Below are 23,930 nucleotides of genomic sequence, written 5' to 3'. Positions count from 1 at the left end.
CTGCTTACCACGCTGATCCGATGGCAGGAGCCAGGTACTTATCCTGGTCTCCCATGGGGTGCAGGGCCCAAGTACTTGAGCCATCCTCCTCTGCACTCCCTGGCCACAGCAGAGAGCTGGCCTGGAAGAGGGGCAACCGGGACAGAATCCGGTCCCCCGACCAGGACTAGAACCCGGTGTGCCAGCGCCGCAAGGCGGAGGATTAGCCTAGTGAGCCGCGGCACCAGAGCAAAATTCGTTTTTAATTATCTTTATATACAGAAGACCAACTCTATACTAAGTGAAGATTTCAACAGTTTGCATCCACACCGACACAAAAAGTACAAAATGAAATAAATTTTTAAAATAGAAAACATTAGTTGACTCAAGATTTGTGCTGGAAAAGATTTGCATTTGGAACCAGATTTCAGTCCTGCATCTGTGTATGATAGGAAGACCTGACGATGATAAGAAGAAAGTTAAAAAGTAGGCCACTACCAATTGTGCATTTACCTTTATTACTAGGGAATTATTTCTAGTATAGGGGAATATGTGAAAGCATTTTTTAAGTTATAGAATGGTTAATTCATGAAACAAAACAAGATTTGGAGTACAATAATATTTTCAGTATAATTTTCAGTTGTCTCTTTATAACCAAAAGGATTAAGTATGTTAATTAGATTATTTTGTCCATAATTCTCTACATGAAATTAGATATAAGCTCTTCTTGTCTTTGAAAGTCCAATACAAAAATTTAACTTCTTTCACAAAATGAGTTAAAATAATTGTAATGATTCCAAAAGTGATTGTATCTAGAAACATCTGTAATTTTTGATATTTGATATCAATTTGGATAATTGATATCATAATGAGTCAATCTATTATATATATAGAAGCTAAATGACCAAAAATTAGATTGTAAACTGGAAGCATTTTATTCTATGGTTATCTAACAGTTCGTCGAACATATATATGTGATCTGGAATAGGGATGAAATTACTGCAGTAAAGCACAAATAATGAAAAATATCATTCATACATAGCCAAAGCATACTATGAACAGTTTGAAATATTATTGAGCTTATAACCAAAAGCCTAGAAATATATTTTAATTTTTAAAACATAAAAATAAAGCTTAAAGATTATCACATTTTCTATGTGACTGCAAGTCATAGATTTTGGAAACACAAAAGCAAGTGTCAGCAAAGCTGGCTATAAATGCCTGAGAATGAAAGCAAAGCACCAATACCTGTAAACAACACTTCTGTTCAGGCATGCTGAAGACATGGGCAGAAACTAACTGAATCTAACTGACTTCAGCAATTTCAGCCATGTACATTTTTCCCTCTTATATAAACAGTTAATGTTTTATTTTTCCTTTATAAAGGGAATCATGGAGATGTTATTCATTCTCCCAAAGCCTATTTAACATCAAACTGACAGATAGCTTAAGGGAATATAATATTCAATTTACTTTTCTATTCTATAATCACTATTAAGTAGGGGAGGCATCTCCAAAAGCTTATTCAAGAAAGAAATAAAGAAAGAGAGAAAGAGAGAAAGAGAGAGAAAGAAATCCTTAAAGGGCTTTTTAAAATAAAAAGGTTAATACCGATAGAGGCCTTCAGTTTTAGATTCATAACATATCATTTTCTTTGCTGTATTTAAAGTATGAAAAATGTAGGAATTAAGGTATCTCTTTTTAAAGGTATGAGCTGGAAGACAGAAGAGTTCTTCAATTTAAATGGAAATAAAAGGGTTCAGAGGTAAGTTTCATTTCATAGGTTGTTGATGGTAGTAGTGAATACTCAAATGACAGAAAAAATTTAAAAACAGGGCAAATAGCTGCATGGAGGTAGATAGAAAAACAGTTAACTATCTAAAGGATAAAATTCAATGACAAACATAGTACAGGCCCTGTGGCCAAGAACAGAAAATCTCCACTCAAGCAAGATTTAAAAACCTATGATTTCTTCAAAAAGTTCAGAACTGCTTAACATTACAGATTATGGTATCATTAGAACCTAGTGTCTTTTCATCTCTCCCAACTGCAATCCTTTCACTGGTTTCATCTTCAAGATAATAGCAATATTATTGTTCATTCCAGTCACCCAACCCATACAAGGCAGTGAATAGGGGGTAATGTAACTCTTTTATCCTGGTGTTCTTAAGAACAACAACAACAAATTATCAGCAACATCCTATCCCCTATACCCAAACCCTAGCTGACTGCCCCTCAGGTCACTCTGGCCAGAACATGCTGGCTCCTAATCATCTCCTGTCAAGGAGAATGGGATTTCTTAATTTCATTTTTGTGACAGAATTAAATTAACCATTATGTACACTAAGGCTGGGAAGATCACCTTCCTCTTTATTGCATGGAGAAGAGGAGACACGAAAGCAAAATAGGACTTTTATTAGAAAAAATAGAGGAGAAAATGCAAACTATGTAGAAAATCAAAGGCATCCACTATTCTATGTTCTAACATACACAAAAAAATTAAACCAAGTAGATTAATGTAAAAGCCTTGGATATGATGCTAAGACAAAGGAGGAATAAATGTGTACTCATTATTCAGAAAAGAAAATATGTATAGAAGCCTGGAAGATGTTAAGAACTGAGTTAAAGGATAGCATTATGGCATAATGGTTTAAGTTGCCACCAATGGTCCCAGCTGCTCCACTTCCCACCTAACTTCCTGCTAATGTGACTGGGAAGGGAGCAGAAGATGGCCCATGTGGTTGGGTCCCTGTAACCCACGTGGGAGACCTGGATAAAGCTCCTAAGTTCGGCATGGCCCAGCCCTGGCCTTTGTGGCCACTTGGAGAGTGAATCAGATAATGGAAGACCTCTCTTTCTCTCTCTCTCTCTCTCTCTCTCTGTAACTCTGCCTTTCAAATTAATAAATAAAGTCTTTAAGAAACAAAGAAAAGCTGTGTGAAAGTGATAGAACGCTACTGGAGCATAATCTTTATCAAAAGTCTCAGGCGACTAAGTGAAATTTTGAAGACATATATTAAGTTCCACAACTATTGAGCAAACAAAAGAAAATCTAGGGCTAATGATGACAACCTTAAAAAAAAAAAAAGGAAAATCTTTCAAACCCTTTCACTGATAATACTTCAGAAATCTCCATAGGTATCTAAGAAGGCAATAAAAATGTTGATGGATAAATATGCAATAAAAAATAATGGTTGTTTCTTTACCCATTTGTGCCTCTGGATTAGGTTTCTGTTATCAGTGGAACTTACCTTGGTTTGGATTACATGAGTAAGCAAAATGGAGGAGAAGGCGGCATCATTATCAATATGTCATCAATGGCTGGTAAGGACAAGTATTGAGTTAGTGGTAAAAGTTTCTTACTGTAATTTGAACCATAAAAGTAAATCTTTTAAGTATATTTATTATCAAATGAAGCTTGAAATTGAAGCTATGTTGTTTTATGATTCTCTGGAATTTTCTATTGTATAACATCAAAACCTTGAACCATATGTTTATTTCTGTTATCTTAAATTTTGCATTTTAAGTTACCTCACTACAGCACTATTTTTTTTTTTTTTTTTTTTTTTGACAGGCAGAGTGGACAGTGAGAGAGAGAGACAGAGAGAAAGGTCTTCCTTTTGCCATTGGTTCACCCTCCAATGTCCGCCACGGCTGGCGCGCTGTGGCCAGCGCACTGCACTGATCTGATGGCAGGAGCCAGGTACTTCTCCTGGTCTCCCATGGGGTACAGGGCCCAAGCACTTGGGCCATCCTCCACTGCACTCCCGGGCCACAGCAGAGAGCTGGCCTGGAAGAGGGGCAACCGGGACAGAATCAGGCGCCCCGACCGGGACTACACCACTATTTTTTTTTTTTTTGACAGGCAGAGTGTGCAGCACTATTTTTAAAAATTATATTTATATATATACACACACATATATATTTTCCCCAAAGTAACTGTTTTTCAAAGGTAATTGTGGCACTTCTAAGCACTTAAAAGCACCTTTGACAAAGTAAAATCACTAAAGCAAAATTAAGGTATCCCTGTTCCCATGTGATTTTAATAAAGTTCATAATTTTTTAAAAAGTCATATGTAGGAGCTGGGATATGTTAAAGTGCTATAACCTATAAACTCAAACATGTCATGGCTAATAAGCTTATTTCTCATCCATATTTCTTTCAAGGCAATATTCTTGTCTCATGTCCCTCTTTTATATATCAGTTAGAAAAATCTGACTTATAGAAGGTATTCATCTTCAACATAGGGTCTCCAAGTGGTGGACTATTTTGTCTGTAGATAAAAGAGAAAAAGGACATGGAGGAGGCATAGACAGCAGCTCTCATTAAACCTCCAATCTAATAACAGCAAGTATCATTTCTGCTCATGTTGCCATGAAGAATTTGATCATGTAGTTCACCTAACTGCAAAAGAGTCTGCAAAATATAGTCTTAGTCTCACTGTGTGCCTAAAACAAGAATGGAGTAGCGGACAGCTAAGTATCTTAGTTAAGCTATGCAATACAAAACTACTTTATCCAGAACAATCAATTTATTAACAACTAGTATGAGATGAAGATATGTTAGTGAAAACCCAGGGTGGGAGGAGAGGTAAGAGAGACCAGATTTGCCAATGGCAACAAGGAAGCTATATCAGTACGGTAGGTATGGAGGCTGGCATGAAAGATAAACAGTAAAAATGGAGAGGGTAACAAATCAACCAGATTGGACAAAGAGAAACTACTTATGGATCTTAAATGAGGTCACCTTCCACCTTGGAAGGAAATAAGAGGCAGAAGCAGTTTGGAATGCTACCATATTCATTAAATTGTAACCTTGCCAGAAAAGGTAATTTAAAACCCAAATAGTCATGTCATTAAATTTATATGAATTCATTGCATTATCTGCATGATAAAGACACACACATGACCCCAAATATCATATCTGAGATAGGGAAGAAGAGGATTAATACTTAGGAGTGGGTAGTGTGCCAAGCATGTTCTTAGTGAAGAAAGCAAAATGGACATCTAATCTTTTTCACAGCAAGCTTTGGCTTGTGACCCTGGTAAGCTTCCCAGATGTGTTCCGAACTTCACAATTTGTACTAAATGAGACAAACACTGAAGATTTCAATGAAGGTTTAGTAATGTAACCTTGAGATCAAAGTAATGCCCAGGAGGCCTGAAGAGACTAGCAGATTGCACTAGTCCATTCAAGTCATAACATTTATTTCTTCTACTTTCCTGTTGGTCTGAGATGATTACAGATGGAAAGACAGGTTAACAGACAACTCACAGATAGAAAAGACAGATAGTCTAGTGTTTAAGAATTAAGAAACTTCAGTCCAATTGTCTGTGTATGAATTCCAAGTCCACTGCTTACCTGCTGTCTTCATCATTTTCTCAGAAATGACATCACCGATTTTATGCTCTTGAATCTGAGCACTTAGAAAGAAGTAGGAGGACCAAAAACGTCTTTGAGGAGTTACCAAAGTATTGCTAATACTTGATTATTCCATATTTCCTAAACCTTCCTTACTCAGATGTTTTCCTCTTACTGGGGATTATCTTGAAGAATAGCTCTGGGTAATATTCAACTTAACCAGGCTCTAGCTGCATCATCTCATGCAGATTCAGTACAGTCTTTTCCTGTCATAGTTAAAGCTTAAGTTGACACACTGGTTTGGGCAGAGAAGTTAATGAGTAATGACCACTGACGCAGATAGAGTTTCAAATGTAATTAATAGATTTAACAAACAAGAGTAGTTAAAGTGGAGAGTGATTCCTCAGCGTATTGAGGGATGGGTGTGCTCCAACTCGGAGCTCCAGAGCTTGTTTTGATCATTTAACCACATGGACTCTTCTATATGAGTTTTTGTTTATGAATGCAATATACAAGCGTGCACTCATTTTGTCACCTCCAGCCTTAACTATTAAAAAAAGTTGGAAGGAACAACAATGCTGAGCAAACTATGGTTTAATGCAGATATTTATGCAGTTGGCCTCTCATAAGTCATTCCTCAAGAGTCAAATATGCTTCTTTCATCTTCAGTTGCTTCAAACAGTGGAAAAGAAAAAGTAATTGTCACAGGAAAAGGAGTCTACCTACGAATCCTTCTTCTACCTACCTATATACTTAGCTCCTTGGATTTTGATGTCAATGAGGGACATTCTCTGTGCCTCAGAAACAAGCCCCACAGCGACACTTTTTTATGTTGTAGGTCTTACTTACTCAGAATTTAAAATAAATAAAATATTTGAAAATCAAATAATTGTTTAGCCATGTCTTAAATCAGAGTTCAATGACATATCCATTTGTGCTGTAAGTTTTATCTAAAATAATGACTAATTTATAAGTTGTATTAGGTGAAAGTGCTAAAATTACCACTTCAAATAATAAATTCAACTGAATTAAATATTTGTTGAGGATTTTCAGAAAGAAAATGGAAATAAAAAGTAACGACTAGGTTTCTACCCTATGATCTATAGATCAATATCTCTAAATAATTATTGTGGCACAAACTATTTAAATTAGCCATAATATTTAAGTTGCCAAGTCTTTGGGATTCCAACAGTCTGAAGAACAATAGTTGTACAGGAATGCCATAACAGACCAGAAATTTCAGGTTAGATAAAACACTGACCTTTGTCCTTTATCTCTAGGCCAAGAGTAAGAAAATTACGTTGGTACCACCATCTACAACTTCTCTTGATATAAGAAAATGGGCCTTACACATATTTAGCAACTGCCAGTACCAGACATTGTGATACACTATTGCCTATATGATATCACTTTAACTTTTAACAATCCCTTCAATAAGAATGTTTAATTACCTCCAATTTATAGTTGAAAAACTAATTTCAAAATGGCCTCATAACCTTAAAAATGTAGTGATAATTAGTAGTGGTTACATCGCTGTATTTCAATGTATGTTGTAGAATGAGTGAACTGTTCTCTCTCTTTGTTGAGCCTTAATTGCCCAGATGCCAATGGTCACCCCTGAACCCCACCTCCTGCTTAGTCCTGGTAAAGTTGTCCCTGCCAATCCATGGAGATTGGATTGGCCTAAAATAATTAAGAAGGCACAAATTAAAAGGAATCAGTAGAAAAGATTAAATATTTATTAATGAGCTCTTTGTGGAATGGATAAAACATTTAGGCTTTCTTAGTATGTGGAAGACAGGAATATTAGGAAATTAATAGCCTTGTAGAAGATATCAACATGATTGAAGTGGGTCCTGATTCTGTTCCCAAACATTGCTGATCCATTCCTTGACTCCATTCACTGTAAGAAGCTAGTTTCTTATGCATAGGGATATTCTTTGATTGATTAAGACTCCATTTCAGTTTCCTCTGACTGCAGTACAAGCAATGACTGAATTTTAGGAAGGAGGACTTTGGTGGAACATTAGGATCAACTTTCTGAGAATGAATCACTGGAATTTGCAATTGGATTTATCTTTCCATAAAGATTTTTATTGTGGAAGGTATAGAGGCTATGAAACTTTATGTCACTTTTTAATGTGATGTCACTCTTTAAAACTTAACCTATGGGCTGGTGCTGTGGCATAGTAGGTTATGCCTCTGCCTGTGATGCTGGCATCATATATGGGCACCAGTTCAAGTCCTGGCTACTCCACTTCCAATCCTCCTTTCTGTTAATGTACCTGGGAAAGCAGCAGAGAATGGCCCAAGTCCTTGGGCCCCTGTAACCATCTGGGAGACCTGGAAGAAGCTCCTGGCTTCTTGGCTTTGGATCAGCTCAGCTCTGACCTTTGTGGCCATTTGGAGAGTGAACCAGAGGATAGAAGACCTCTCTCTCCGTCTCTCCGTCTCTCCCTCCCTCCCTCCCTCCCTCCCTCTCTCTCTCTCACACACAGTCTCTCTCTCTCTCTCTCTCTCTCTCTATCACTCTGTCTCTCAAATAAATAAATAAATCTTTAAAAAAGAACTTAACCTAATGGCAGATATGAGAATGAGTGGAGGAAGAAGCATCAGATAAGATGTCTCATTGTGTAGAATATAATACAATGAGGAAGTCCATATTACTTTGTTCAGTTTTATGCTTGCACACAAAAAAATAGATCCCCATTAGTTCTTTCTTCTTCCTCATGTTAGAGAAGTAGTGGTTGAAAGCAGACAGATAGGTAGGCAGTTTATTTTCTGATGATAGAAAAACTATGAGAGATTTAGATATTTCCTTGCTAACAAAACTGCTGAGCTACAAGGATTGGCATTCTTAAATTCACATTCTGTTTCCTTACGTTGAATCATTTTTCTTATTCCAACTATTCTACTTAGTTTCCATCGATTTAGAAGGAAATGCATTTAAAGATCCAGTACAGTTGCCCTTTCTTCATGAAGAGATTTGAGATTTTGCACAAAATATTTTGGAATTTTTTACTGCCTGTAAAAATATGAGATTGACTTGATTCTTAACAAATATTGGTAGAAAGACTGTTAAGGATCGATAAATTAATGTGGACATTGAATTTAAATTTCATTTTTCTAAATGACTTTTTATTTGTTCTATAAAGGTATATGAAATTTTCAGTTATTTTTAATGCTGTACAAATATAGATATTGATATATAGATATAAACATAGATAGTTATCTCATCAATCTCATATTATACAAAGTAAATTTTTTTGTTTGTGGATATAATTTTTCCCCTACTGATATTTTTGTAAACTTACAGTTACAACAAACATAAATCTGATACTTTGGGAAAGAATCTTTTTTCAATTCTATAAGTATACTTGAACAATGGGAGGTTCACAATATATATACTGGAAAATACTCTTCTTAACTCCTTTAGTGGCTGGCGCTGCAGCTCAATAGGCTAATCCTCCACCTAGCGGCTCCAGCACACAGGGTTCTAGTCCCGGTCGGGGCACCGGATTCTGTCCCGGTTGCCCCTCTTCCAGGCCAGCTCTCTGCTGTGGCCCGGGAGTACAGTGGAGGATGGCCCAAGTGCTTGGGCTCTGCACCCCATGGGAGACCAGGAGAAGCACCTGGCTCCTGCCTTCAGATCAGTGCGGTGCGCTGGCTGCAGCGCACCAGCCATGGCGGCCACTGGAGGGTGAACCAACGGCAAAAGGAAGACCTTCCTCTCTCTCTCACTATCCACTCTGCCTGTAAAAACAAACAAACAAACAAACAAACAAAAAAAACCTCCTTTAATACTGTGATAAGATGATTATCCTGAGCTTATGGGAACTAATTTGCAAGATTTTTAAAAAAACATATTTATTGTGACAATGAGTTCTATAGTCATTAGCTATTAAAGCTCCCTGAGAAGTGGTAATCGAGTGGCCTAACTATTCAACCTATTGATTTCCACTGCTGCACCATGAGTCATCCTATTAATTTTACACATTTCAATTGAATACATTTAAAATACATTGATTTGAATTGAATACATTGAATACATTGAATTGAATACATTTAAAATAGGACTTCATTGTGCTTTGCACTTAAAAAGGTTATAAACACGTACTTGTAACATAAATGTACTTCTTTTTAAACTGATTTTTTTTGTTTGTCTGTTTGAAGATTTATTTTACTCACTTTGAAAGTCAAAGTTACAGAGAGGGAGAAGAGTGACACAGAGAGAGGTCTTCTAGCCTCTGGTTTACTCCCCAAAATGGTGGCAACAGCCAGGGCTGGGCCAGGCTGAAGCAAGGAGTCAAGAGCTTCTTCTGGGTCTCCCACATGGGTGCACGGTGTCTCTCCTCCGCGGGCTCGAGGGAGAATGACACCGGACCGGACGCTGTTGTTTAAACAGCGTTGTGCGTTGTGCGCTCAAGTTTGCTCCTGTGCTAACTGCATTCTAACCGCGTTCCACTTGGTGTGTGTCCGCATTCTTGTTATTCTCTCCACGCGTGGTGTGAGATGTCTGCAGCGCCTCGCCTCGCGGCGCATAAGTGAATCCCCCCCCCCCCCCCCCCCCCCCCCCCCCCGCCGCACCGCTTCTATCTCGCCTTTATTGTCCTCTCCCACCAATCCGTGCTCTGCTGCCCACATGCTGAGCACGAAGTTCTCCTCCAATCAGAGGTTGGATCAGGAATCAGCTAATTGACGAAGCAGCTGTGTAAGATCTGTTTGCTCCCTCTCAGCGTCATATGGTGGGAGATTCATGCATATAGAGTTAGTCCCAATAGTCTCAGTAGTCTCGTCTCGGTAGTCTCAGTACTTATTTCGCCATGTTGCGGGAGACGGGCCCTGCTCCCCACAAGGCCCTGCTCCCCACACAGGGACCTCAGGACTTGGGCCATCTTCCGTTGTTTTTCTAGGAACATTAACAGGGAGCTGGATCAGAAGTGGAACAGCTGGAACTCAAACCGGAACCCATATGGGATGCTGGCTCTGCAGATGGCAGTGTAACCCTCTGTGCCACAGCACTGGCCCAGTATGAACTTAGTCCTCTAAATCCTTTTGAATTAGGATTAGCTGCTGTCCAGTTTTCAAAGTTTCAGAAATCAAACCCAAGTTAGGATACTGTACCAGATGTGTGATATTTTGGTGCAAAGGATACATTATCATTAAAAAGTACAATGTGGATGGACAGGTAAATAAGTCAATAAAATAATAATTTGAGATGATCTTAAGGGAAAATGTTTAGCTTCAAGATAACACTTTTTTTTAAAAATAATAAGGTATCAGGAACTGTTTTTAAGTATTTTTACATACATGAGTATATTTAAGACAGTAAATACCCTAGGACTCAGTTGAAGACACTACAGCTCCCACTAGTTACCTCTCTAAAGGGGACATAGTGCTGGATTCAGAATCTGAGCTCAGTCAGCTTGAGACCTAAGATCCAAAACAGTATGCTATAAGCTTTCTGTAAATTCAGTTAAAATTATGCTATTTTAAATAAATTTTATTTTATAGAGTAGTTGCTGATTCACATCAAAATTCAACTGAAAGTACAGAGAATTCCAATGTGTTCCTGCCCCTACAAGCCAAGAATCTTCCTCACTGTCAGCACCTTCCAGAGAGTGGATTTGTTACAACAGATGAACCTACACAGACATATCATTGTCATGCAAAGTCCCTAGTTTACATTTGTGTTCCTTCCTGGGGTTATATACTCTATAGGTGTGGACAAATAGTTTAAAGATGTCTGCCTCAATAGCTTCACTGCCCTAAAAATCCTTGGTCCTCTGCCCACTCACCCCCACCTCTCTCCAGCCCCTGGCAAACACTGATCTTTTTACTATCTCCATAGTTTTGCAATTTCTAGAATCAAAAATAGTTGGAATCATACAGGATGTAGTCTTTTCAGATTGGCTGCTTTTGCTTAGTGATAGACATGTAAGTTTCCTCCATGTCTTTTCATAGTTTGATAGCTTTTTAGTGCTTTATTTTTTAGGGCTGACTGGATGTCTCCATTTCATTTAGCCATTTACCTACTGAAAGGCATCTTGTTTGTTTCCAAGTTTTGGCAGTTATAAATAAAGCCACTATAAACATCCTCTGGCAGGTTTTTGTATGGATTCGGGTATTCAACTTCTTTGGGTTAATGCCAAGGGGCATAGCTTCTGGACTGTATTATAAGCATACTTGTATGTTTACTTTGTAAGAAATTGCCAAACTATCTTCCAATGTGGTTACAGAATCTTAAATTCTCACAAGGAATGAATGAGAATTCCTATTGAACCACATTTTCACAGTATTTTATGTTTGCAACATGTGGATTGTGGTCATTCTAATCAGGGTGTATTAAGATTTTATTGTTATTTTATTTTTTCAATGACATGATGTTGAATACATTTTCATATGCTTCTTGGTCATTTGTGTAATATCTTCTTTAGGGAGTGGCGTTTTCTCAGTTTTTATTTGGGTATTTCATTTTCTTTTCATTGAGTTCTTACTTTTTTTTTGGATAACAATCCTTTGTTGACTATGTCTTTTGCAACTATTTCCTTCTAGTGTGGGATTTGTCTTGCTGTTCTCTTGATAAAAGGATTTTTTAAATGGTCAAGTAGTGTAAGAAATGATGTTTTGATAAAATAGTGGTCTGCCCATTTGTTATGTGTTTTGATTTACTATATTTAAAACAAATTTTTACTCTACTTTGCACTTATTGGTACTGAACATGTATTTCTGAAAAGAATTACATCTTAACAAAATTTTTGAATTAGACCTAATGCAAAAGAAAAAATTAAGAAACACAACAATAAATATATCAAATCTCCCTCTCAAGAGGTCAAGGCAGAATGAAAGATCATGGCTGGGTATTTGAAGTTTTAATTTGAGAATAATGTGTATAGGGGGTATGTGTGTGTATGTGTGTGACAAAAGAAAAAATTTGAGAGGATGAAGTTTCATCCATATGAGTGAATAAAATCACTTGGGAAGAGAATGTCTACAAAAAATAGAAGCAGGAACAATTTTTCAAGCATGTTTGTGGGTCTGGGAAAGGAGGGAGAGCCAGGAAAGCACATGAAGAAGGAGCTGCCGGTGAGTGTGAGGCCAAGAGAGACCGGACTAAAGAGGAGGTGTTTCAAGGAGAGCATAACTGTATGAGTTGCTACTGAGAAAGAGATCAAGCAAGGTGAAGACAGAGATTTAGCCTTAGCAAGATGTTGCTCCTTGGCACCATCCAAAAGCTCTCTTTGGAGTGGTCAAAAGTAGTCCTGATTAGAATGTGTGAAATAAGGGAGAGCTAAGGAAAGTGGGGATCATGAATATACAAACTCCTTTGAGGATATTTTTTGGTGAGCAAAATGACAGACTGAGAAATATATGATGTCAAAGGGGTTTTATTTTCAGATGCAGGTAGTGAGACATGTTTCATATCTCCGAGAGTGGTTCTCATTTGATTCTGTCCTGGACACCAGCAACTACTTAAAGCTTCTTAAACTCCCTTAATTTCAGTGATAGCACACTTAGCTTGTTCATTGCCACTTCTGTTAGTTCCTTCTTTTTGACCCTTTTGCTCAGTCATCCTCCTCTACTCCAGATGACTGTCATGTGTACGTGTATAGGTTGTAAACTCTAGGAACCTTAGGGAGCACAATATAAATCAACTATCACACTAGGGGTATCCGAAGTGTCATATCATGTACACTCATCCCAATTCTATATGCTGACCTGGATCACCAGGCTCAGAATACAACTTTTATTTGAAAGACAAAAAACTAATATATGTTGGTGTTGTAGGTCTAAAGTGATAGTTAACCAATTCTGAAGCTAAATCACAATAGTAGTAATATATTTAAAAAAGAAAAATTGATCTTGAGATCCAATAGTAAATGTTTGATTGCTTAAAAAAATTCTGCTTTTAATTAAAGTCTTTGCCCAAAAAAAAAAAAAAAAGCCTTAAAAGCTTTTCTTCCTCCTTCCTCCTTTTAGCCTCCATTTTCAATTCAGCAATTGGAAATACAGATAGTATATTTCTATATTGACAGTCAATTGGAAAGTTGGAGACAAAGCACTGCAAATCACTAATGTACCTCATCTTCTCAAAACATAACAGACACAATAGAGGGAGGCATTTGCTACAATAGTAATATGCTGATTGAGATGCATATATTCCACATTGGAATGCCTGGCTTCCAGTCCCAGCTCTACTTCTTTTTTTTTTTTTCTTTTGACAGGCAGAGTGTACAGTGAGAGAGAGAGACAACGAGAAAGGTCTTCCTTTGCCGTTGGTTCACCCTTCAATGGTCGCTGCGGCTGGCGCACCGCGCTGATCCGATGGCAGGAGCCAGGTACCTATCCTGGTCTCCCATGGGGTGCAGGGCCCAAATACTTGGGCCATCCTCCACTGCACTCCCTGGCCACAGCAGAGAGCTGGCCTGGAAGGGGGGCAACCGAGACAAAATCTGGCACCCCGACCGGGACTAGAACCCAGAGTGCCGGCGCCGCAAGGCGGAAGATTAGCCTAGTGAGCCGTGGCGACGGCACCCAGCTCTACTTCTGACTCCAGCTTCTAGCTAACTAAGACTCTGGGAAGCAGCAGGTGATGGCTCAAGAAGTTGGGTCCTTGCTACCCACCTTGGAGACCCAGATTGAATTCCTGGCTCCTGGCTTTGGCACGGCTAAGCTCTTATTCTTGTAGGCATTGGGGGAATTAACCAGCATATAGAAGAAGGATTTCTTATTGCTCTTTCTCTCTCCTTGCTTCCTTTCCTCTTTCCCTATCCATCTTTCAAATAAATAAAAAACAAATATTTTTGTTATTCCACAAGTATTAGGGAGATCAAAGGAAAACTCTCTAATTAAATTAACTACAACTGGAGTGAATACAATGAAAAATAGAATTCTGGGGCCGGCGCTGTGGCATAGCCAGTAAAGCCAGCACCTACAGAGCCGGCATCCCATATGGGTGCCGATTCGAGTCCCAGCTTCTCCACTTCTGATCCTGCTCCCTGCTATGGCCTGGAAAAGCAGTAGAGGATGGCCCAAGTCCTTGGGCCCCTGAACCTGCTTGAGAGACCTGGGGAAGTTCCTGGCTCCTGGCTTCAGAGTGGCACAGCTCCGGCCATTGTGGCCATCTGGGAAGTGAACCAGCAGATGGAAAGATGGAAGACTTCTCTCTCTCTCTCTCTCTCTCTCTCTCTCTCTCTCTCTCTCTCTTTCTGTCTCTCTCTCTCTCTCTCTCTCTCTCCCTCTGCCTCTCTGAAACTCTGCCTTTAAAATAAAATAAATAAAGATTTTAAAAAATAGAATTCTCGGCCGGCGCCGCAGCTCAATAGGCTAATCCTCCACCTGCGGCGCCAGCACACTGGGTTCTAGTCCCGGTCAGGGCGCCGGATTCTGTCCCGGTCGCTCCTCTTCCAGTCCAGCTCTCTGCTGTGGCTCGGGAGTGCAGTAGAGGATGAGCCAAGTCCTTGGGCCCTGCACCTGCATGGGAGACCAGAAGGAAGCACCTGGCTCCTGGCTTCGGATCAGAGCGGTGCACCGGCCGCAGCGCGCTGGCCGCAGCGACCACTGTAGGGTGAACTAATGGAAAAGGAAGACCTTTCTCTCTGTCTCTCTCTCTCTCTCACTGTCTACTCTGCCCGTCCAAAAAAAAAAAAAAAAAAAAAAAAAAAAAAAAAGAATCCTCTATTTTCTCTAAGAAGGTAAAGAGAATTCTATTTTTTTATTTTTATTTTTTTGACACCTCCTATTTTTTCAAGATTTATATTTCTTTATTTAAAGGGCAGAGAGAGATCTTCCATCTGCAGTTCACTCTCCAAATGGCTACAATAGCTAGGGCTGAGCCAAGTTTAAACCAGGAGCCTGTAACTCCATCCAGGTCTCCCCCATGGGTGGCAGGGGCTCAAGCACTAGTGTCATCTTCCACTGCTTTCACAGGAGCATTATGAAGGAGCTGGATTGGAAGTGGATTAGCCCGGATTCAAACTGGAGCCTATATGGGATGCTGGCATCATAGGCAGCAGTTTAACCTGCTACAGTACAATGCTGGCCCCCATTTACCTTTTTAATACCATCAAATATAACCCAAATCAAAAAACATTTATAAACTAGTGAATAAGCAGTATGTGCAATTAATGGTATGTCCTTACAGTGGAATAATCTTACTATTTAGCCAAAAAAACTGAGCAATTCATACATACTACAACATGTATGAATCTCAAAATAATTATGCTGAAAGAACCACAGAAAACATGATTGCAGAATTCTACAAAATGCAAACTATAGAAGCACAAAGCAGATCAGTAGTTGCCTGGTGAGAAGGAGATATGAAGAAGAGATTACCAAAGGGTGCAAGGAAGCTGTTAGGATGGGGGATATGCTCATTGTCTTGATTGTAGTCATGGTCTCATTGGTGCATACGTATGTCAAAACTTAGCAAATTATACATTTTACATATACAGTTTTAAATGCATGTCAATTATATCTCCATAAAATAAAACCATAAAAAGGGTAAAGAAATAACAAAAAAAGAAAGCTAGGTTTCCAAATGTCTAAAGCTGATTTACATAGCCTTAGTATAATATTAGAAAGCAAAAGCAATATAAGAGTAAGCATTTTGCTGGATAACAAACATTTTGCAGGATAACAGTAAAAATGTCATTAGCTTGTTATGAGATTCATAAAACCAAGTTCCATTTTAAAAATGCAAGTAGGATCTTTCACATGCTGGTCTGCTTTTATAATTCTACCTTTAAAGGAGATATCTTTTTTGTGCTACTTATGCTTATACCTGAACACACAAAACTGTATTTGATTTTTTTCACTTTTGTGACATCTTGAGCTATCTCAAATTCAGAAGTTCATCATCTCTGCAATGCAGCAAAATTCAATTCCAAATTCATTTTTGACAACATTCGTGAACAATATCTTGTGATTTTTGTGGATGTGTCAACTAACTTATCTCTGATTAAAGTTCACATTGCATTTTCTGCAGTAGTGAACATCATCCTACAACCAATGCCTTTGTCTCATTAAACACTAAAAGAATGCATAAGACAAGGACTAATTTAAAAGAACAAGAAGCAGTAATGTCTGGCTACACCTATGTATTTTCACAAACTCCTGGGATACCTATGTACCCTGGGGAGACATTATAAATTCTTGTTGACTACCACTGATAAACTTAATTAACTTACACATTTTACTTAACCCAGAACAACAAGAGAACCAACATGTGATATACCTTGAGATCACTAGTTAGACATGCTACCTGTGATCTACCATCCTCAGGGATTTAAACTGCTCTTGAGCAAACATACTTTATAAATTGAGACCTGGCAGCCACCAAGGGAGTGGTTAAAGTCTGCATTTATTGCTGAACTTTGGCACAACACTCACGACTGATTGGTGGTGTTCTGGGAATGGTTAGCTGGGTGGAGATAAACATGCCTCAGCAGAATAATTTAGTATTATTAGCATGACATTTGATATTAATAACATTATAGTAATCTGGGATCACTGTTTCTTGATTCAGAAATCACAGATTTTTTTTAACTTTTATTTAATGAATATAAATTTCCAAAGTACAGCTTATGGATTACAATGGCTTCCCCCCATAACGTCCCTCCCACCCGCAACCCTCCCCTCTCCCACTCCCTCTCCCCTTCCATTCACATAAAGATTCATTTTCGATTCTCTTTATCTACAGAAGATCAGTTTAGCATACATTAAGTAAGGATTTCAACAATTTGCTCCCACACAGAAACATAAAGTGAAAAATAATAGATGATTTTTTTAAATGATGATGAAATCAGATCAGACCTATTGTCATGTTTAATCCCAGTGAGAGTCAAGTTGGGAATTGATAATTTCTTCTTTTTTTTTTTTTTTACAGAAGATCAGTTTAGTATACATTAAGTAAAGTTTTCAACAGTTTGCACCCCCATAGAAACACAAAGTGAAATATACTGTTTGAGTACTCGTTATAGCATTAAGTCTCAATGTACAGCACGCTAAGGACAGAGATCCTACATGAGGAGTAAGTGCACAGTGACTCCTGTTGTTGACTTTACAAATTGACACTCTTGTTTATGGCCTCAGTAATCTCCCCATGCTCCAGTCAAGAGTTTCCAAGGCTATGGAAGCCCCTTGAGTTCTCCGACTCTTATCTTGTTTAGACAAGGTCATAGTCAAAGTGGAGGTTCTCTCCTCCCTTCAGAGAAAGGTACCTCCTTCTTTGAAGACGTGTTCTTTCCACTGGGATCTCACTCACAGAGATCTTTCATTTAGGTTTTGTTTTTTTTTTGTTTTTTTTTTTTTTTTGTTTTTTTTTTTTTTTTTTTTTTTTTACCAGAGTGTCTTGGCTTTCCATGCCTGAAATACTCTCATGGGCTTTTCAGCCAGATCCAAATGCCTTTAGGGCTGATTCTGAGGCCAGAGTGCTATTTAGGACATCTGCCATTCTATGAGTCTGCTGAGTATCTCGCTTCCCATGTTGGATCACTCTCCCCTTTATTTATTCTATCGGTTAGTATTAGCAGGTACCAGACTTGTTTATGTGCTCCCTTTGACTCTTAGTTCTTTCATTAAGATCAATTGTGAACTGAAATTGATCACTTGGACTGGTGAGATGGCATTGGAACATGCCACCTTGATAGGATTAAATTGGAGTCACCTGGTATGTTTCTAACTCTACCATTTGGGGCAAGTCAGCCTGAGCATGTCCCAAATTGTACATCTCTTCCCTCTCTTATTCCCACTCTTATGTTTAACAGGGATCACATTTCAGTTAAATTTCAACACTTAAGAATAACTGTGTATTAATTACAGAATTAAACCAGTCATATTAAGTAGAACAGACAAAAAAAACTACTAAGAGGGATAATGTATTAAATTGTTCATTAACAGTCAGGGCTATGCTGATCAAGTCACCGTTTCTCATTGTGTCCATTTCACTTCAACAGGTTTCCTTTTTGGTGTTCAGTCAGTTGTCACCAATCAGGGAGAACATATGGTATTTGTCCCTTTGGGACTGGCTTATTTCACTCAGCATGATGTGTTCCAGATTCCTCCATTTTGTTGCAAGTGACTGGATTTTGTTTTTTCTTACTGCAGTATAGTATTCTAAAGAGTACATGTCCCATAATTTCTTTATCCAGTCTACCGTTGATGGGCATTTAGATTGGTTCCAGGTCTTAGCTATTGTGAATTGAGCTGCAATAAACATTAGGGTGCAGACAGCTTGTTTGTTTGCCAATTTAAATTCCTTTGGGTAAATTCCAAGTAGTGGGATGGCTGGGTCGAATGGTAGGGTTATATTCAGGTTTCTGAGGAATCTCCAGACTGACTTCCATAGTGGCTTGACCAGTTTGCATTCCCACCAACAGTGGGTTAGTGTCCCTTTTTCCCCACATCCTCGCCAGCATCAGTTGTTGGTAGATTTCTGTATGTGAGCCATTCTAACCGGGGTGAGGTGAAACCTCATTGTGCTTTTGATTTGCATTTCCCTGATTGCTAGTGACCTTGAACATTTTTTCATGTGCCTGTTGGCCATTTGGATTTCCTCTTTTGAAAAATGTCTATTGAGGTCCTTGGGCCATCTCTTAAGTGGGTTGTTGGTTTTGATGTTGTGGAGTTTCTTGATCTCTTTGTAGATTCTGGTTATTAACCCTTTATCTGTTGCATAGTTTGCAAATATTTTTTCCCATTCTGTCGGTTGTCTCTTCACTCTCCTGACTGTTTCTTTTGCTGTACAGAAACTTCTCAATTTGATGCAATCCCAATAGTTGATTTTGGCTTTGACTGCCTGTGCCTCCCGGGTCTTTTCCAGAAATTCTTTGCCTGTGCCAATATCTTGAAGGGTTTCTCCAATGTTCTCTAATAACTTGATGGTGTCAGGTCGTAGATTTAGGTCTTTAATCCACGTTGAGTGGATTTTTGTGTAAGGTGTAAGGTAGGGGTCTTGCTTCATGCTTCTGCACATGGAAATCCAGTTTTCCCAGCACCATTTATTGAATAGACTGTCCTTGCTCCAGGAATTGGTTTTAGATCCTTGATCAAATATAAGTTGGCTGTAGATGTTTGGGTTGATTTCTGGAGTTTCAATTCTGTTCCATTGGTCTATCCATCTATTTCTGTACCAGTACCATGCTGTTTTGATTACAACTGCCCTGTAGTATATCCTGAAACCTGGTATTGTGATGCCTCTGGCTTTGTTTTTGTTGTACAAGATTGCTTTAGCTATTCGAGGTCTCTTGTGCCTTCATATGAATTTCAGCATCATTTTTTCTAGATCTGAGAAGAATGTCTTTGGTATCTTGATTGGGATTGCATTGAATCTATAAATTGCTTTTGGGAGAATGGACATTTTGATGATGTTGATTCTTCCAATCCATGAGCATGGAAGATTTTTCCATTTTTTGGTATCCTCTTCTATTTCTTTCTTTAAGATTTTGTACTTCTAGCCGGCGCCGTGGCTCACTAGGCTAATCCTCCACCTTGCGGCGCCGGCACACCGGGTTCTAGTCCCGGTCGGGGCGCCGGATTCTGTCCCGGTTGCCCCTCTTCCAGGCCAGCTCTCTGCTATGGCCAGGGAGTGCAGTGGAGGATGGCCCAGGTGCTTGGGCCCTGCACCCCATGGGAGACCAGGAAAAGCACCTGGCTCCTGGCTCCTGCCATCGGATCAGCGCGGTGCGCCGGCTGCAGCGGCGGCCATTGGAGGGTGAACCAACGGCAAAGGAAGACCTTTCTCTCTCTGTCTCTCTCTCTCACTGTCCACTCTGCCTGTCAAAAAAAAAAAAAAAAAAAAAGATTTTGTACTTCTCATCGTAGAGATCTTTAACGTCCTTGGTTAAGTTTATTCCATGGTATTTGATTGTTTTTGTAGCTACTGTGAATGGGATTGATCTTAGAAGTTCTTTCTCAGCCATGGAATTGCTTGTGTATACAAAGGCTGTTGATTTTTGTGCATTGATTTTATATCCTGCCACTTTGCCAAACTCCTCTATGAGTTCCAGTAGTCTCTTAGTAGAGTTCTTTGGATCCCCTAGTAAAGAATCATATCATCTGCAAAGAGGGATAGTTTGACTTCTTCCTTCTCAATTTGTATTCCTTTAATTTCTTTTTCTTGTCTGATGGCTCTGGCTAAAACTTCCAGAACTATGTTAAATAGAAGTGGTGAGAGTGGGCATCCAGTCTGGTGCCAGATCTCAGTGGAAATGTTTCCAACTTTTCCCCATTCAATAGGATGCTGGCTGTGGGTTTTTTATAAATTGCTTTGATTATATTGAGGAATGTTCCTTCTATACCCAATTTGCTTTGAGTTTTCATCATGAAAGTGTGTTGAATCTTATCGAATGCTTTCTCTGCATCTATTGAGATAATCATATGGTTTTTCTTCTGCAGTCTGTTAATGTGGTTGAATCACATTGATTGATTTGCAAATGTTGAACCTGCATACCAGGGATAAATCCCACTTGTCTGGGTGGATGATTTTCCTGATGTGTTGTTGTATTCTATTGGCGAGAATTTTATTGAGGATTTTTGCGTCTATGTTCATCAGGGATATTGGTCTGTAATTCTCTTTCAGTGCTGCATCTTTCTCTGGCTTATGGATTAAGATGATGCTGGCTTCATAGAAAGAATTTGGGAGGATTCCCTCCTTTTCAATTGTTCTGAATAGTTTGAGAAGAATTGGAGTTAGTTCTTCTTTAAATGTCTGGTAGAATTCAGCAGTGAATCCATCTGGTCCTGGGCTTTTCTTTGTTGGGAGGGCCTTTATTACTGTTTCAATTTCTGTTTCAGTTATGAGTCTGCTTAGGTTTTCTATGTCTTCCTGGTTCAATTTAGGTAGATTGCATGTGTCCAGGAATCTATCCATTTCTGATAGATTTTCTTGTTTGCTGGCATACAAGTCCTTGTAGTAATTTCTGATGATTCTTTTTATTTCTGTGGTGTCTGTTGTTTCCTTTTTCATCTCTGATTTTATTGATTTGGGTCTTTTCTCTTCTTTTTTTTAGTTAGTTGGGACAATGGGGTGTCAATTTTGTTTATTTTTTCCAAAAACCAGCTCCTTGTTTGGCTGATTTTTTGTAATGTTTTTTTGAATTCAATCCTGTTAATTTCTTCTCTGATTTTCATTATTTCTCTTCTCCTACTAGATTTGGGTCTGGTTTGCTGCAAATTTTCTAGGTCCTTGAGATGCCTTGAAAGCTCATTTATTTGGTGCCTTTCCAATTTCTTGATATAGGCCCCTATTGCTATAAACTTGCCTCTCAATACCGCTTTTGCCGTATCCCATAAGTTTTGATATGTTGTGTTGTTATCCTCATTTACATCCAGAAAGTTTCTGATTTCTCTTTTGATTTCTTGAATGACCCAGTGTTCATTCAGGAGCATGTTGTTCAGTCTCCATGTGTTTGCATACTTTCTGGGGTTTTCTGAGTTGCTAATTTCCAGCTTCATTCCACTGTGGTCTGAGAAGCTGCATGGTATGATTCTAATTCTTTTAAATTTGCTGAGACTTGCTTTATGACCTAGTATGTGAGCAATCCTGGAGAAGGTTCCATGCACTGCTGAAAAGAATGTAAAGTCTTTAGATGTAGGATTGAAAGTTCTGTAGATGTCTGTTAGATTCCTTTGGGCAATAGTGTCGATTAAATCTGCTGTTTCCTTGTTGATCTTCTGTCTGGATGATCTATCTATTTCTGAGAGTGGAGTTTTGAAGTCCCCCAGTACTATTGTATTGGAGTCTAAGTCTCCCTTTAAGTCCCTTAACATATGTTTTAAATAGACCGGTGCCCTGTAATTAGGTGCATATACATTTATAATAGTTACATCTTCCTGTTGAATTGAACCCTTAATCATTATATAGTGCCCCTCTTTGTCTCTCTTAACAGTTTTTGTATTAAAGTTTATTTTGTCTGATATTAATATGGCTACACCTGCTTTTTTTTGGTTTCTGTTGGCATGGAATATCTTTTTCCAACCTTTCACTTTCAGTCTGCATGCATCTTTGTTAGAGAGATGTGTTTCTTGTAGGCAACAAATAGTTGGGTGTTGTTCCTTAAGCCAGTCAGCCAGTCGATGTCTTTTAACTGGGCAGTTCAGGCCATTCACGTTTAATGTGACTATTGATACATAGTGACTTTGCCCTGCCATTTTCCCGGAAACATTTTCTAGTATATGCTTTGAGCTTCCCATGCTCTTTTACTGGTAGGTGTTCTTCCTTTACCTTCTTTCATATTGATGGCCGTGTTTCTGTGTTTCTGAGTGTAGCACATCTTTAAGTATCTTTTGCAGGGCCGGACAAGTGGCGGCAAAGTCTTTCAATTTCTGTTTGCTAAGAAAGGTCTTTATTTCACCTTCATTCACAAATGAGAGCTTAGCAGGATATAATATTCTGGGCTGGCAGTTTTTCTCTCTTAGCACCTGTGCTATGTCTCGCCATTCCCTCCTAGCCTGTAGTGTTTCTGATGAGAAGTCTGCTGTGAGTCTGATTGGAGATCCTCTGAGAGTAATCTGACGTTTCTCTCTTGCACATTTTAGGATCTTTATGTTTCACTGTGGTGAGTTTAATTACAATGTGTCGTGGTGAGGATCTCTTTTGGTCATGTTTACTGGGGGTTCTATGAGCTTCCTGTACTAGGATGTCTCTGTCCTTCTCCAGACCCGGAAAGTTCTCTGCTAGTATCTCACTAAAAAGGCATTCTAATCCTTTCTCTCTCTCCATGCCTTCAGGAACTCCTAGAACCCGAATGTTGGTTTTTTTAATAGTATCTTGTAGATTCCCAACAATATTTTTTAGATTTCTAATTTCCTCTTCTTTTCTTTGGTTTGACTGTATCCTTTCCTGTTCTCTGTCTTCTAAGTCCGATATTCTCTCTTCTGCTTCACCCATTCTGTTTGTAAGGCTCTCTATTGTGTTTGTCATTTGATCTATTGAGCTCTTCATTTCATTTTGATTTCTCTTCACTATCACACTTTCCTGCTCTACTAGTTTCTGCGTTTCATTTTGATTCTTCCTTAAAAATTCATTTTCATGAGAGAGATTTTCAATCCTGTCCAATAAGGATTTCTGTAGTTCAAGGATTTGCTTTTGAAAACTTCTAAATGTTCTTATCATAAATTTTTTGAAATCCGTATCTTGCATTTCTTCTATCTCATCATCTTCATAATCTTGGCTTGGGGTGTTTTGTTTATTTGGAGGCATCATAATGTCATCGTTGATCTTGTTCCCCTGATTTCTGTGTTTATTGCTTGGCATGGTTAATTCTGTTTCCCTCACTGTGATTTTTTTTTTATTATTATTATTATTATACTATGTCCGTGTTAAGTGGACTGCCTGCTGTTGGAGGAGCCTTGGAGGCTTGAGATGAGTGTGGCCTGAGAGCTCTGCTTGGTTGTTCAGGGTTACAGGTGTACAAAGGTGACACCCTCAGGTTATGCGTTGTAAATCTCTCTTTATTTATTTATTTATTTATTCATTTCTATATTTTATTTTATTTTATTTTATTTTTTGTTCAGGAGGTAAGTAATCTGCAAGGCTGAGCAGAATGGATGGTATTTAGCTTCCGCTGGCTTCTACCCAAAGAGTCTG

At 38.7% G+C, this 23,930-nt stretch overlaps 1 protein-coding gene across 6 annotated transcripts in view; it reads left to right on the top strand.

Annotated features, from left to right (window-relative positions):
* HPGD (15-hydroxyprostaglandin dehydrogenase) overlaps positions 1-23,930 on the top strand; it is a 42,052-nt gene that overhangs the window by 10,318 nt on the left and 7,804 nt on the right. For 2 of the 6 annotated variants that reach the window (XM_002709322.5, XM_070069660.1), the window contains exon 4: positions 3,207-3,303. In XM_002709322.5, the coding sequence (XP_002709368.1) occupies positions 3,207-3,303 (97 nt within the window). Of the gene's footprint in view, positions 1-1,686; positions 1,745-3,206; positions 3,304-3,553; positions 4,489-6,010; positions 6,217-13,566; positions 13,681-23,930 lie in introns of those variants that run through there. The other 4 variants (XM_070069659.1, XM_051832408.2, XM_051832415.2 and 1 more) reach the window with 4 other exon arrangements.

This window comes from Oryctolagus cuniculus, chromosome 2 (assembly GCF_964237555.1).
Source record: "Oryctolagus cuniculus chromosome 2, mOryCun1.1, whole genome shotgun sequence".
NCBI lineage: Eukaryota > Metazoa > Chordata > Mammalia > Lagomorpha > Leporidae > Oryctolagus > Oryctolagus cuniculus.
Note: the sequence above shows the minus strand (reverse complement) of the source record. Positions and strands in the feature narration are given on the sequence as shown.